The following is a 13,902-nucleotide window of genomic DNA, read 5'->3' as shown; positions in this document are numbered from 1 at the left end:
GGTCTCTTTGATTGGTGTGGTGTGGTTGGGCTGGAGGATGTGTATGGTTACCGGAAGAACTCTGGTCTATTTGCATGAGTGATTTGGTTGTCACTATAAGAGCCCCACAAACGGTCCTCTTCCTTACCTGCGGTTCTCTCTGCTGTTGTTGAACAGTTTGATCATGTCAGACAGGAAGACTCTGCGGACCTCCATGGTCTCAGGTGACGGGGGACAGTTCTTCAGCAAGGCCGCGATCACCTTCAGGATCTCTGGAGAAAAAAAACAAACAATTATCAAGGACACAAATGTATATTTGTCTTATTATTTTGTCTTTAAAACACTACTTTGCCATTTATAATTTATGGACAGCAACACAAGAGAAACCTGTGGTATCCTTACTGTCTATATGAGATATATGAACCCACCGGGAACGAACCAGTGTGATAAAATGTTCAGACTTCAAAAAGAGGAATACTGTGTACCAGGGCACAGTGACTTGCAGTTTTAAAAAAAAGCCTTTTATTAATGCAGATGACCTACGCCTGCAGCCCACACAGACCTCAGTGATAGCCCTCTGTTGAAACACAGCTCTAATGAAAGAGTGCTCCTCAGAGCTCATTTATCTATATTTGAAAAGGTTAATATGACACAAGTCGTAAGCAGTACTCATACCGATTATGTAGCAGCCAGGTCTGTGCCCACACAGTGCACGCACGCACACAGTACATGTACACACACACACACACACACACACACACACACACACACACACACACACCCCCCCCCCCCCAGGGATGGAGATTTGTCCATGGAACCTTTACAGTTTAAATGTTTAACGTGCATGAATGTGCATATGTTTTATCTGTTTGCTAATTATGACTGAGGGACCCATTTGTCACATGATACATTACAGCTAATTACATTTCGAAGATGGTTAAAATAACAAAAAGTTGGCATTCTGAAAGGAGGACGATTCTGACTGGAAATAACAATCAGAGCTCAGCTTGACAGAGAGCGGAGGGGTGGGTGGTGCAGGGGTTAGAAAGACCACAAATCAACAACTAAATCAGACATTGGTCTGAGCATGTGCAAATCATTGTGTCACAAATCATCTCCATTCTCCTCGACAGCAGACACCTGGGAACTCTGTGGCCGTGCTACGAAAAGCAGAACGAAGGGGAAACTGAAGCAGAATAGAAAAGAATAATCAAATCAAATTAAATTAAGAAAAAACAAAAGTCCTGGGTTTCATTGATCTCTATCATACTGTAAATGGTTTTGGTACTGTTTCAAATCAGAGGGGCCCCCTGAGTCACAGGGGCCCTTTTCTTGGATGGCTCGGCTTTGGTTAACCCGAAGAGACTGGCTGTTTAGATGAATTATCTAGACAATGTCAGTGTCCATTTGCTGTGAGCCGGGGAGACGACCAAAGGGGGCTTCGGTTTCACTCTGCCCGACAACAGCCCCCCCAACCAGACCCCCCCACCCTGCCTCAGTCCTTGGCGCTAACCGATGCCCTCCCTCGCCCCGGCAGACGGCTGTGTTGTTTCTACGCCTTAGTCATTCAAATTATGAGTCGCTGAACCCTTACCGCCAGAAAATTACCCCAGCATGTACCGGGAATGAGGGACGGATAGAGGGAAGAAGAGGGGAGGGGAAGGGAGGGGATAAAGATGGAGGAATGGCTTATTGCATTCTCTCTCTCTCTTTCTTTCTTTTCTTTTTTTCTTTTTTTCTTTTTTTTACTTTTTGCTCTCTGTTGCCTTTCTCTTGAGTTAATTTGAGGGAAACGGTACTTCCTCAGTCTGTTTGATTGGCTCTGACGTTACTAAACACTGCAATCAGGAGGCCATTTTGGGGTTTCGTAGCAGATTAAATCAAGAGAACAGGCAAGTAAAGGAGGAACAGAGCCCCGCCAACACACACACACACCGCTGTGAGTTCTGTGGTGGCTCGCTCATGTGTAGAACTGGGTTTGTATGATATATACTGGCTGTCTGGGACAGTTGGGAAGGGGAGACCTTAACACAATAAAGGCTTTAGGTAATCACTGTGTGACGACGGCTGTACTCCTGTCAGATTAAGGCTGGTTGGAAGTAAACCTCCGCTGTGATTACACCACACTCTGGAGTTTCAAGTCCACTGAAGTTCTGTATATATATATATATTTGTGTGTGCGTGTGTGTGTGTGCGTGTGTGTGTGTGTGTGTGTGTGTGTGTGTGTGTGTGTGTGTGTGTGTGTGTGTGTGTGTGTGTGTGTGTGTGTGTGTGTGTGTGTGTGTGTGTGAGAGAGAGAGAGAGAGAGAGATATGGGGGGGGGGGGGCAGTTAGGGAGGGAAGGGGAGAGAGGAAAATAAAGATTAAGGAATAAAGAAAAAGAAAGAAACAAAGAGAAAGGGACATGAAAAGAGCCCATGAAATAGAAAGATGGAAAGAATGAGAGAAATGTGAGAAAAATAATGAGAAAATGAGAGAAATGTGAGAAACAGAGAGAGAGAGAGAGAGACAGTGGTGGGAAGACAGAGATTCAGAAAGACAGAGACCGAGGGGGAAAGGAGAGAGATGTTTTCTTTTTCTGAGAATTTGGTTTCCACATATGAAAAGGTTTTGGGAGCCGTCATGTGAAACTGGAGGTAAGTAATGGTCTGAAAATATCCTGCAGAAGCACTGATCAAAGGCTGCCCTGGTATTGCTGCTCTTTATGGTGCATCATATAGAGAATAAGCACGCTCTTTGTACTAGTAGTAATGAGGCACTGGTACACTGCATAGTGCAACATCTACTGCACAAGCCAAGCTTCAGTGCTTTCAGTGGGTACTTTTACAAAAACATGAAAATAGAGGGCAAAGAAAACAATGAAGGGCTACAAACAGGTAGATGCCAGGTAAACATCGAACCTAGCATCTGTCAGACAACATGCTATCTAAGATACCATCTATGCAATTGTAATCCTATTCTCACAGGTTCTCTGTGGTAGTAATAACAGTAATATCTCTGCTGTTGGGAAGAAACCACCTAACTCCAACATTGTTCAGGAAATTAAAAATACACATTTTTAAGGAAATTAAGAAAAGAAACAATGCAACACTGCCTCATAAAAGTTGGTATCGTGGCTTTATATATTGTCAATTACTTGCATGAGAAGGGAAGAGGTGTTGGAGTTTGTTGCTTTAGCAGACAGTTTGAGGGTCCAATGGGGTTAAGGTTTTTTCCAAAGCGCTTTTTAACCAACATTTTAAAAAAAGAAACTCAAAAATGTAGTTAGGAGTTAGGTGGTTTCCTCCCGACAGTAACGATATTCTAATAACTCATATCCAGTGATTATATTACAACCTCAAATTCTTGGCATTATATGTATCATTTTATTAATGTTTTCCGTCGCAGAGAAACATGCCGCTTTCATACGCATACACACAGTGTGCTGTGTGTGCGTGTTGTACACTGTTTATACAAAATGATATATCTATCGCATCAAGTATTAACACCATCTGAAACTATAAGCTCAGCCTTCCATTAGAGGCTCAGTTGTGTGATAACAGCCTAGGGGTTTACAGAATGTATGTGTGGTTGTATGTAGCAGTGGTGTGGAGCTATGGGGAACAGGGTGTAGTGGTAGTAATAGTGGTAAGGGGGTGGATGTGATTTAGTGGTGCTGTGCGCTTACGTGGGTTGAGGATCTTAACGGTGGAGTCGGGGTCCGGATGTTGCTTATGGATCACTTGAGTGCATATCTGCTCCGTCAGAATCTGTCGGGGAAGGTGAGGAGATACCAGTCACGACTCGGGAACATCCACGTACTGTTAGGGCTGTCACGATCGTGACATTTTTGCATCCGTCTTTGGTATTGGGACATTTTAACATAAACATTACATTTCTGTTGGCATTAAGGCCTCGTAAAAACTTTCCACGAGACTTAATAATGTGGAAATGGCAACAAGCTACAACAAGCTGTTGTAGATCTGCGTATTTTTTACTATTAGGGAAAATGTATGATTTGTATTATTTATTTTCTTCAACATGGAAACGATTAAGACGAATATGCAAAATAATTGCGTTCGGATTATCTCAGATAATTGTGATCGGGCCTACATACTGTATGGTTGCTCCAGAAGAACAATAGTCTACCATGCAATACCGCAAAGCTGTCCACTATTGCATATGAAAGAGATTGTGTCATCTCTGAGGAAGTGCTGAACCTCCTAGTGTGTTGCTGAGTTGTATTTATGTACAGTATAGACCTACATCTGTTCTCCATAGAGTATCTGAGGATATTAATAGATTCTTTTGCCATTATAAAATGGCCTCCCTTCTCCCTTTCATATTTTGGAAATGTGCGTGCTGCTTGCGAAGCCTATATATGGATAATTCACTATCATGTAAGTAAATTTGTTCCTTTATCTGTAGACTGGAGTCTTGACACTACAAAACAGTGCTTGCCTGCCACGGTGTGTTTCATTATTATGCAATAGTCTGAACTCTGAATACATATTTACAACAATTTTCTTAAAGGCTCATGAAGTATTAAGCCAACTCTTTGTATGTATGTGTGTGTAATGTAATTGTTTTACAGTATACAATATGTACTCCTAAATGAATGCTGTGTTTTGCTTTCAAATTAAGCTGGAGGCAGCAACAAAATATATTTAATTTAAAATATATTAATAAAATACAGTTATTTACAATCACATTCATTCATGATCATCATAACAGTATTTAAATAAATAATTTGTGTGTGTGTCTGTGTGTACACACACACACACACACACACACACACACACAGCGGCAATTTGTGGTTTTCCAACAGTCCATGAAACACTATTCCATGAAAATAAACAGTTGGCAAACTATAGCTAGTCACAAATAGCCACATAGCTCTGAAAATCAAGACAACACATGCAGCGCACACGTGCAAGTACCATCACGACAACACTTATTTCCATACAAAGGACATTATCACAACAGCGCTGCCTATTGTTCTACGTTGTACCATCGGGGGACTGACCTCAAAGAGCACGTTGTACGTTGTCATGGTAAAGTGGGTGGAGTGCAGCATCAGGCGTTCGGTGAGCAGCGAGAAAAGGCCGTGGCTGAGCATGACCTCAGACTTCCTCCTGTTCCAGGGATCAGAGGGCGAAGGTCAGAGAGGCTGAATATTGATCTAGCTACAGTTTTACCGCAACACGGCGTATTGGTTCATAACACTGCACAACGCTGTTACATTGCCATTGCAATGATGCATACATTTATGCATATGTAAATTATTGTACAAAAATGTAATATTAATCTGAGAATCATTATAGGAGCAGAAAGATTCTTCAATGGCTTCAAAGACTATTCCATATTTAACCACATTAACCCTGGCATCCTAATTTTGTGCATTTGTTTAAGGTTTTAAAAAAAGTTTTTTTATTGGAAAATAATATATGGAGAAATAGATCAGCATTTTGCCATTTGTTGTATGACAAAGTATATTGGGCTTAATTGACTTCACATGCTGAGTCACAGAGAGGGACAGAGTGTTGTAATGTCTTAACACGGATGAAATAAAAACAACACTTCAACACCTCAATTACATTTTCTTTCACCTCATCAGTTTATATTTTAAAACAATGATGACAACACTAAACTAAGCACAAATTAAAGGCAGGAAGGCAGCCCATAATTCAGAACAAACTCCTTTGTTGAGTTTGGTGAATTGTCTGAAATGAAATCGACGTGAACCTAAAGCACTTGTCTTGATTTGTTTATATATTTTAATTTATGTTAATTCTACCTTTTATGCACGAGACCTGTCCTGTACTCTGTCCATGTACCTTGTTGGTAATCTTGCATAAATCCTTCAATATTCTTTTCATTGGGTTGTCAAGGCACCAGATGCCAAAGAAAATTCCTTGTATGAAACTCTCACTTGGCAATAAAGTGAATCTGCTTCAGATTTGTTTTGGGTAGTAGAGCAGAGAGAGACAGGAAGGAGAGGGTAGAGAGAGGAGGGGATGACTTTTGACGTGACACAGGTTTATATTTGAACTCAGGTTCTTATTATGTGGACTACACTAAGAGGTTGAGCCATCAGGGATACCTAGTTAGGAGTTCTTACTGAGTAACGTCTTGGTCAACCTGGCATCCAGACCACAAGATACGCCTGTAATGCAGGGTTTATGCAGAATAGGTTGCATACTGTACACAGAGATTGGTGGTAGATTATTAAAATAAATCGCTGGCATGACCTAGGTACCTTGCCAGGTATTTCTCATTTTTACACGCAAAATCTTTAATTCATAGTGAGTGCCTTATTGTCAAAGACAGAGAGAACAAAAAGGGAATTCACAATGAGAAAGAAGATATAATGAACTACATTGATGGGGTGAAGTCCAGGCATAGAAAATCTCTCGTCATTCTTTGTTTAAATTGAACCTTTTTGGATCATTACTTATATTTAACTATCTAACCCATTTGTAGCTATTTATTCTGATGCAGAATTCCATGGCTTTGGAAAATGACTAAAAGTAATTTAATGTAGGACAAGCAGAAAAGTACAAAATTGTTGGAGGAAATTAAATGAACTGAACACTGGATCAAAGAGACTTTTGTTTTTTCAGATACCATCAGCAAGTATTTGCTGATGGTAACTGGACTTACTTTGGTGGCAAGTTCTTCAAAAAGTAGCCTAGGACTTTCAGTGCCTGCACTCGAATATGCTCAGATTTGGAGGCCAGCACCTTGTAGACCACACTGTAAGAACAGAGGGGGAAAAAGAAAATCAGTCTAGCATAGCATAGATTGAAATGATGTACTTAGTATAAACCCTTGGTTAATATGTTACATTATTGTAGGTGTAATATAAATACAGTACATAGATTATAATAGATGATTGACGTAGTAGCATAACATCATATTTATTTAATATAAGTTACATTATATATATATTTTAAAAGCATTCCACTTATTCTAAGTGGAAATGTAAGCCATTGTTTCTACTGTATGTGTTATTAATAAACACACGATTAAAGTTTTTTGTGTGTGTGTGTGTGTGTGTGTGTGTGTGTCAAATAATTTATGACGGTGTCCAATTTTTAACATTAAACAAAAAAAGAATGAATTTATATGGCTGTTGCTTGGGCCAGCGGTGATACAAAAACCTTTTGTTTTCAACGGATCTACGAGTCTCTCAATGAAATAAGAATTCAATATATGCCCAGCACAACAGACACCATTTATTTTCTATCTTGAGCCATAACCATGAAAAACACAACAGCAGCGAGCAGCTTAAATTAGGGGAATAAATCAGAGCCCTGCAGGGTTTCAATAGTTCAGAGAGAAAGCTTCAAATGAAACTAGTAAACCATCTTTATTGGTCAACTGTGTCATCTGGCTCCATTTTAACCCCACAACACACACACACACACACACACACACACACACACACACACACACACAACCCCTGAGGTACACTGAGGGACAATATGCTGGATAAGCAAAAAAAACAAAACTGTGGAAATGTGACATCTGCTTTGGTACCTTTAAGCGAAGAATAACAATATAGGTGTTTTATAAATAATAAATGAAGACTATGTTAATATTAGATCAACATTAGATCTAATATAAAACTGTGTCATGTACACATTATTACACATAATATCTATCTGACACAACACTAAAAATAGAATTAAAATTGTAACACAGCTTTGATTTATATATAGAACAGGGGAAGGGAGGCAATACAATCACATGGTTTATCGCACATTTCTCATTACATATTATTATGTGTAATTGTTACCGTATGCCATTTCGCTGGTCGAAGGCCTGCACCATGGAGCCAGGGTGCTCTGACATCAGAGCCACCAACAGTTGCAAAACGTCCATGAGGTTGTCGTCCTAACACACACACACACACACACACACACACACACACACACACACACACACACACACACACACACACCCCTTTGTCACTATTGTCCTTCAGTGGGACACCAGGGATACATTTCTATTATAAGAAATGCAATCAGCTGACAGAACTGAAGGCTGTCACTTTTCATTGTGACATCAGCGAAGAATAAATAGACCCATCAAGCTTTAACCCATTTAGGCATGAAAAAAATGTCTTGTAAATCCTGACAGTTTTCTGAAATACCTATGTTTCTAGGCCTATATCACTCAATATTTCATGTCAAGGACCCCAAAAATGATCTGTAATTGGCAGGGACCCCCCCAGAAGCAAAGATTTGAGTTAAAAACGTTCGTTCTGAAAAAATATATTCCAAATTTGAGGCACATTTTCACGATTTTTCAAAAATAGCAGACCTACAAGCTCGTAGCGCGCCACTCGGTGGCGCGCTATGAGCTTGTAGATCTGCTATTTTTCAATAGCTAAATTCTAACATAATGTTTAAAACACCAAAAGGGGTTCCCGGCCAAAATGGGTTAAACTGCGAGTCTACTGATGGCGAATAGCTCTCTCTGTTCACACTTTTCTGGTGAAAATTGGCTGCTTACACAACACACCTGATTCCAGTGATGGATTTAGCAACAGTACAGCACAGTACTGTACATATATAAACTCATGCCACTCATTGGTTAGTAATGAGTGAACAGATTCATTTGTCATACAACAAATACAGAAGATTGTGACGTGTTACCGTTGAGCTTTAATTAGTTTTTAATTAGATTTCAAATTAGATTTGTTTTGTATTCGATTTTTTTAACTTCTGAAATTCATGACAAATTCCTTTCTACAGTATGACAGACCCAAAATAGGGTTGCCATGTTGAAAGTGTTTAAGAGATATTGAAGTATCTTCGGAGACTCTTCTTTTGGGTGATTTCAGCATCAGTCTAGTAATTATTCTATTACTGTCTATTTTCAGGAACGCTGTACTCCGTACTAATATTCTTAATACTCTTAACTTCATGAGTAACATTTTCATCTTAACTTTATGAGTAGCATTTTCATCCGTGAACTGGAACCAGAATCAGTTTGTTTTTTCAAGTACCAACTCATACTTTAGGAAACTGTATATTGTCAAGATGTATGACTGACATAAGTACAAAATAACTGATGTAGTGGCAAATTATGACAGCAAGAAACTAGGCCAAAACATGTTATATGAATAGAGCTACAATTTAATTTAATTAATAGTCACTACCATCTCTGGTGCATGGTGTCAGTTGAGTAATGTGGTCTGACTAAAGCGGTCAGGGCCTATGTCATTAAAGGAAAGCCTCACAGAGACTGACGTCCGCATACAACTAAGTGTTCTTACAGTATATGTAATGTATTCAATAATTGTTGGTGCAGAGTGCAGACCCAGACGATATTGTAGTTGAACAAAGTGAGCCCATCACAAGCATTAATACAAATGCAATGCGTAACAGGCATTTAGAATGAATGAACTATGAATACACTTCTGGGGGGAGAAAAAAAAGAAAGACAGTCATGGGCCTTCAGATGACATTGGAATTCGTGAGGAATGCTGTAATCGGCATTTACTCCTGCAGGGTTTATTATTTTACAACCTCATTATACTGCTATGCATCGCTGCAGTCCAAACATGGCCGCTTCTGCTGGTGATTTGACTGGCAGACGTGGAATACTTAGAACAGTAACGTTTTCCCCTCGCCCAGGGTACCGTTCTGTTCTGCTCCTGTACTTCAGAAGGTGCAGGAGTAGGCAACGGCTGTGGTTACAGTGCCATCTAGTGGCGGGTGGTAATATTTCTGGTCTGATGAGTAGCATACATGCCTACCTCGTGCATGGTGAGTAGATAGTTGAGGATGCTCTGCAGTTCATCTTCCTTCACGCCATAATCCTGGTAAAATCATCACACACACACACAAATCAGTACACCGTGTTCATTGTAGGTAGGTTACGTGCCGTCACACCAAGAGGTCTAATCCTGGGTTTTCGGTATGTTTGTGTTTCTACACAGGCATTACACCTAAACAACACAAGGTATCTATTGATACTTTCTTTCTCCGTTTTTTTACTGTCAGCAACAACTGAACATGCACACGCGCACACACGCACGCACGCACGCACGCACGCACGCCATACACGACTCAATCGACTCATTATATCTGTGACTGTGTGGCTTTCACACTAAACACAGGACGCATCTCTCTCTCTCTCTCTCTCTCTGCGTGCACGCCACACACGTTAAATCTTGATTTTCATTAAATAACTGTCTATCTCTCTCTGTATGTGCGAGCGCGCACACACACACACACACACACGTGGTCCAAAAGTTTGCTCTGCACTGTTGATTCCGATGTGGTTTTATCAACATTATTCAAGTGAAATGCATTGGTTTTATAGACTATTTAACCCATTCTGACCTGAGATCAGATTCATACGAGGTTTTCCACTGGACACACACTAGTCTGATTAACCCATTCTGACCTGAGATCAGATTCTAAAAATGTCAGTCGTTCTTCGATTTTTCATTTTTTTTTTTTCAATAGCTAAAGCACGACATGATGCGAACACCAAAATGGGTGCCCGCCCAAAATGGGTTAACAGCAACATTGCGCTAATATAGCTACCAATATTTACGACACAGGGATTTACCCAAGGAATAAAGGTTATATATATTATCTGATCATCTATCGTGCCAGTGAGTGAGCACAGCTGTCCTGTGCTCTCATTGGCTGTAATAGTATAATATGGCCTTCTCGGGACGCGGTTGCAACCCAGAAGGCGTCAGTGAGCGCTTTTATCGGCGCTATATCTTCTCGCAGAGCCTTTCACACACAGCGAGCAAAACCTCGCCGATCGAAGCCCGATCTTGCATCAGATCGGGGGTTTTGTCGGCGAGCAACAAAAAATCCTCGACAGCATAATCGGAGCAAATATCGGGCAGTGTGTACTGCAAGACCATACAATAGAGTACACATTGAGCTTCCGCTGCAGGCGGGGGCTTACCTTCATTATGAGTTGCTTGACAAACAGTAGCAGGAAGGCTCGGAGAGACAGGATCTCCTTCTGGTTGGGTCGTGGACCATCTGCACAAACACAACCACACGCACTCTATCACTGTCCAACTAGCTGCACATAATGAGCAACAAACACCATTATAGGATTAGTGATACGATTATACTAGTGGTAAATCATAAATAAATAAATAATAATACATAAAATATGTACATATAATTTAATAAAAAATGTTTTACAAATGGCTTCATCAGTCAAATGGCAATTAGGTGGCAGGAACATGTATGAAGAGGATTCTTTGGCCTTAATGAGGCAGAAGGGTTTGCAGGGGGTTTAAGCTATCAGTTAGTTTCAAAAGAAGAAAAAATTTTCAAACAGACATTTACCAGCAAACTTTAACCTTGATGTTCCGTTTGAAATTCAGGCCAAACACTTAACAGAGCTGATAGCCCAAGAACAGCATGTATCTCAGACAGGTCAGATAGGGATTACTGGAATCTACTTCCAGTATAAATATAATGTAGAAAGAAGCAGATAACGGTTAACCCCAGCATCCACATTCTGGGTGGGAACATAAGCCAAAAATAGGCGATCTACAAGCCTTCAATGTGTTGCAACAATACGTTGAAAGCTTGTAGATTTGTGTAAAAGTACAGCTGTAACTCGGGTCTGTTTTACTAAGAATCAAGGGATTAAGTGGATGGAAACAAGAATCAGAGCTTGGTGATGATCAATAGTTCTGTTCTAGAAGAGGCTGAGAGAGAGAGGGTGTGTGTGTGTGTGCTCACCAAGGCCCTTAGGCACAACTCCACTGCGGTCCTGGGGGTTGATGACCCAGTAGTAGTATTTGAGCGTGTGCATGACCTGCAGTACCGTCCCCACCCTGCGGATGGTGTTGTAGATGGTCACTGTGCTGATGAACTCCGTAGCCAGGTAGGTGTACAGGGTCAGCTGGACCTACAAAAAAACACACACACACACACACACACACACACACACACACAGTGCTATTTTTTTTTGTGCCAATGATAAGTGGGTACTTGTAAAACCTGAAGGCTCTATAGACTATAATCTCTCATTTAAATTACAGTGTGGAGTCACAGGTGGAGGTGGAGGGGGTGTGTGACTTTGTATTGCAGCCTCTAAACCACAGCATGGAGGATACTGATAACATAAAGGAGGTGGGAGGAGACGGCAGGCGGCTGAGTGAACATGTGCGCGTGCGTGTTTGTTGCCCACAGTTTTATGTCCTGTATGAATGTGTCTAAATGCATTATGGTTTGTGTGGAAACATACTGTAGACAGTGTTTGTGTGAGAGAGAGAGAGAGAGAGAGAGAGAGAGAGACAGACAGACAGACAGAAGGTATGGGACAATAATCGTTATAGTCATGAAACGCTCACAATAATCATATGGCAGGGGATTAACATTTTCAGAGAAATTGTCCATTGTCATACACTGAACCCCAACGCCAGGGCTCCACCGGGCGCGTCCGCGTCGCGTCTCTGTCAGCGTCACAGAACGTTCCCTTTTTAATCAATGAAGGGTGACTCCACTGCCCGCGTTGCGTCTCCCGGTTCGTTTTTTGACGCACGCACGCGTGACGCGACGCGCCCGGAGTAGCCCCGGCGTAAGTAAGCTCTGTACTTTGACCGCCACAAAATAGCAGATCTACAAGGTTGTGTGATGCATTGTGAGCTTGTAGATCGGTATAGCTAACGTTCCCCCCCAGAATACGGATGCTGCGCTGCAAGTGGTTACCAAAAGTGGAATTCAAGCTCATTTTCATTATCACGATAATATCGCTAACTGTAATTATTTTGACCACAATAATGATGACATGTTCATACGGTCCCATCCCTAACACACACAGAGAGAGAGAGAGAGAGAGGGGGGGGGGGGTCTACCTTGGCTGGTGCATGGATCCAGATGGCAGGGTTAAACAGTATGTGGTCACACAGCTGTTTCAACAGCATCACACCGTTCTGCAGGTTGCTAAGGTAACGGGCAAAGGTCAGCATGTTATCCAGCACTGGCCTCGTCACATGGACCTTGGAAGACTGGAGGACAGACAGACAGGTGGATAGACAGACAGACAGACAGACAGACAGACAGACAGGGGAAACAATGAAGTGAATCCATTTTTAAAGAAAGGAGGCCATACAAAGAAAAACAAAAACAAAAAAAACTAGAAAAAGTGCCCTTCTGGGCACAGGTCTCCACCATGTTATCCACAGATCCGTGCAGTTAGAGGTAAAAACACTTTTCGGCCAGTTATAGCGCCACCTTGAGGCTGAGTTGAAATTGTTCATGTGGCATTTCGTCCTCGGCCTAGTGGGAATGTGCGTGCACAATTTCACGGAAATCACGCGATGTGTTCATGATTTGCAGCATTTTGTTTGAAACTGAGCACTCCTGTGAACTTTGGAAGCCAATCTTAACCAATCAGGATGGAGTCTGAGAAATCTGAAAGACCCGTTTCGTTGAATGGCTCTAGAGAGACTGTGTACCAATTTGCGTGATGTTTGGACAAAATCTGTAGGTGTACTGTGAAAAAACTTGTTTTGCACAAAGCGGACGGACACACGGACGGACGGACACACGGACGAAGTGCAAAACATACTCTCCCCACATGCCTTCGGCCTGGTGGAGACAATGAACAGAGGAGGAGAGAACACATGCAGAGAGAAAGATGAAGAGCAGCATCTCTTCTGTCTAAAAAGCACCAGCTCAGCTCTGACCTCTAAACACAGCTGTCACGGCGCAAGAGTTTTGTGTGTGTGTGTGTGTGTGTGTGTGTGTGTGTGTGTGTGTGTGTGTGTGTGTGTGTGTGTGTGTGTGTGTGTGTGTGTGTGTGTGTGTGTGTGTGTGTGTCACACACACACACACACACACTCACAGTATCATTATCCTTGAGAACAATGCAGTCATTAGTGAGTAGGTGTGGAGGTTATCTGAGATGACTCTAGTATTATGTGGCTGAAACAATTTG

The 13,902-nt window shown here is 41.5% G+C and overlaps 1 protein-coding gene across 7 annotated transcripts in view; it reads right to left on the bottom strand.

Annotated features, from left to right (window-relative positions):
• lrba (LPS-responsive vesicle trafficking, beach and anchor containing) overlaps nt 1–13,902 on the bottom strand; it is a 318,483-nt gene that overhangs the window by 252,759 nt on the left and 51,822 nt on the right. For all 7 annotated transcript variants that reach the window (XM_083764652.1, XM_083764653.1, XM_083764654.1 and 4 more), the window contains 9 exons: nt 12,818–12,970; nt 11,700–11,868; nt 10,903–10,982; nt 9,728–9,790; nt 7,760–7,857; nt 6,622–6,714; nt 4,985–5,093; nt 3,647–3,728; nt 128–251 (listed from right to left, as the gene is read on the bottom strand). In XM_083764652.1, the coding sequence (XP_083620778.1) occupies nt 128–251; nt 3,647–3,728; nt 4,985–5,093; nt 6,622–6,714; nt 7,760–7,857; nt 9,728–9,790; nt 10,903–10,982; nt 11,700–11,868; nt 12,818–12,970 (971 nt within the window). The remainder of the gene's footprint in view (nt 1–127; nt 252–3,646; nt 3,729–4,984; nt 5,094–6,621; nt 6,715–7,759; nt 7,858–9,727; nt 9,791–10,902; nt 10,983–11,699; nt 11,869–12,817; nt 12,971–13,902) is intronic.

Source organism: Protomyctophum parallelum (assembly GCF_964188405.1).
Source record: "Protomyctophum parallelum genome assembly, chromosome: 5".
Lineage (NCBI taxonomy): Eukaryota > Metazoa > Chordata > Actinopteri > Myctophiformes > Myctophidae > Protomyctophum > Protomyctophum parallelum.
Note: the sequence above shows the minus strand (reverse complement) of the source record. Positions and strands in the feature narration are given on the sequence as shown.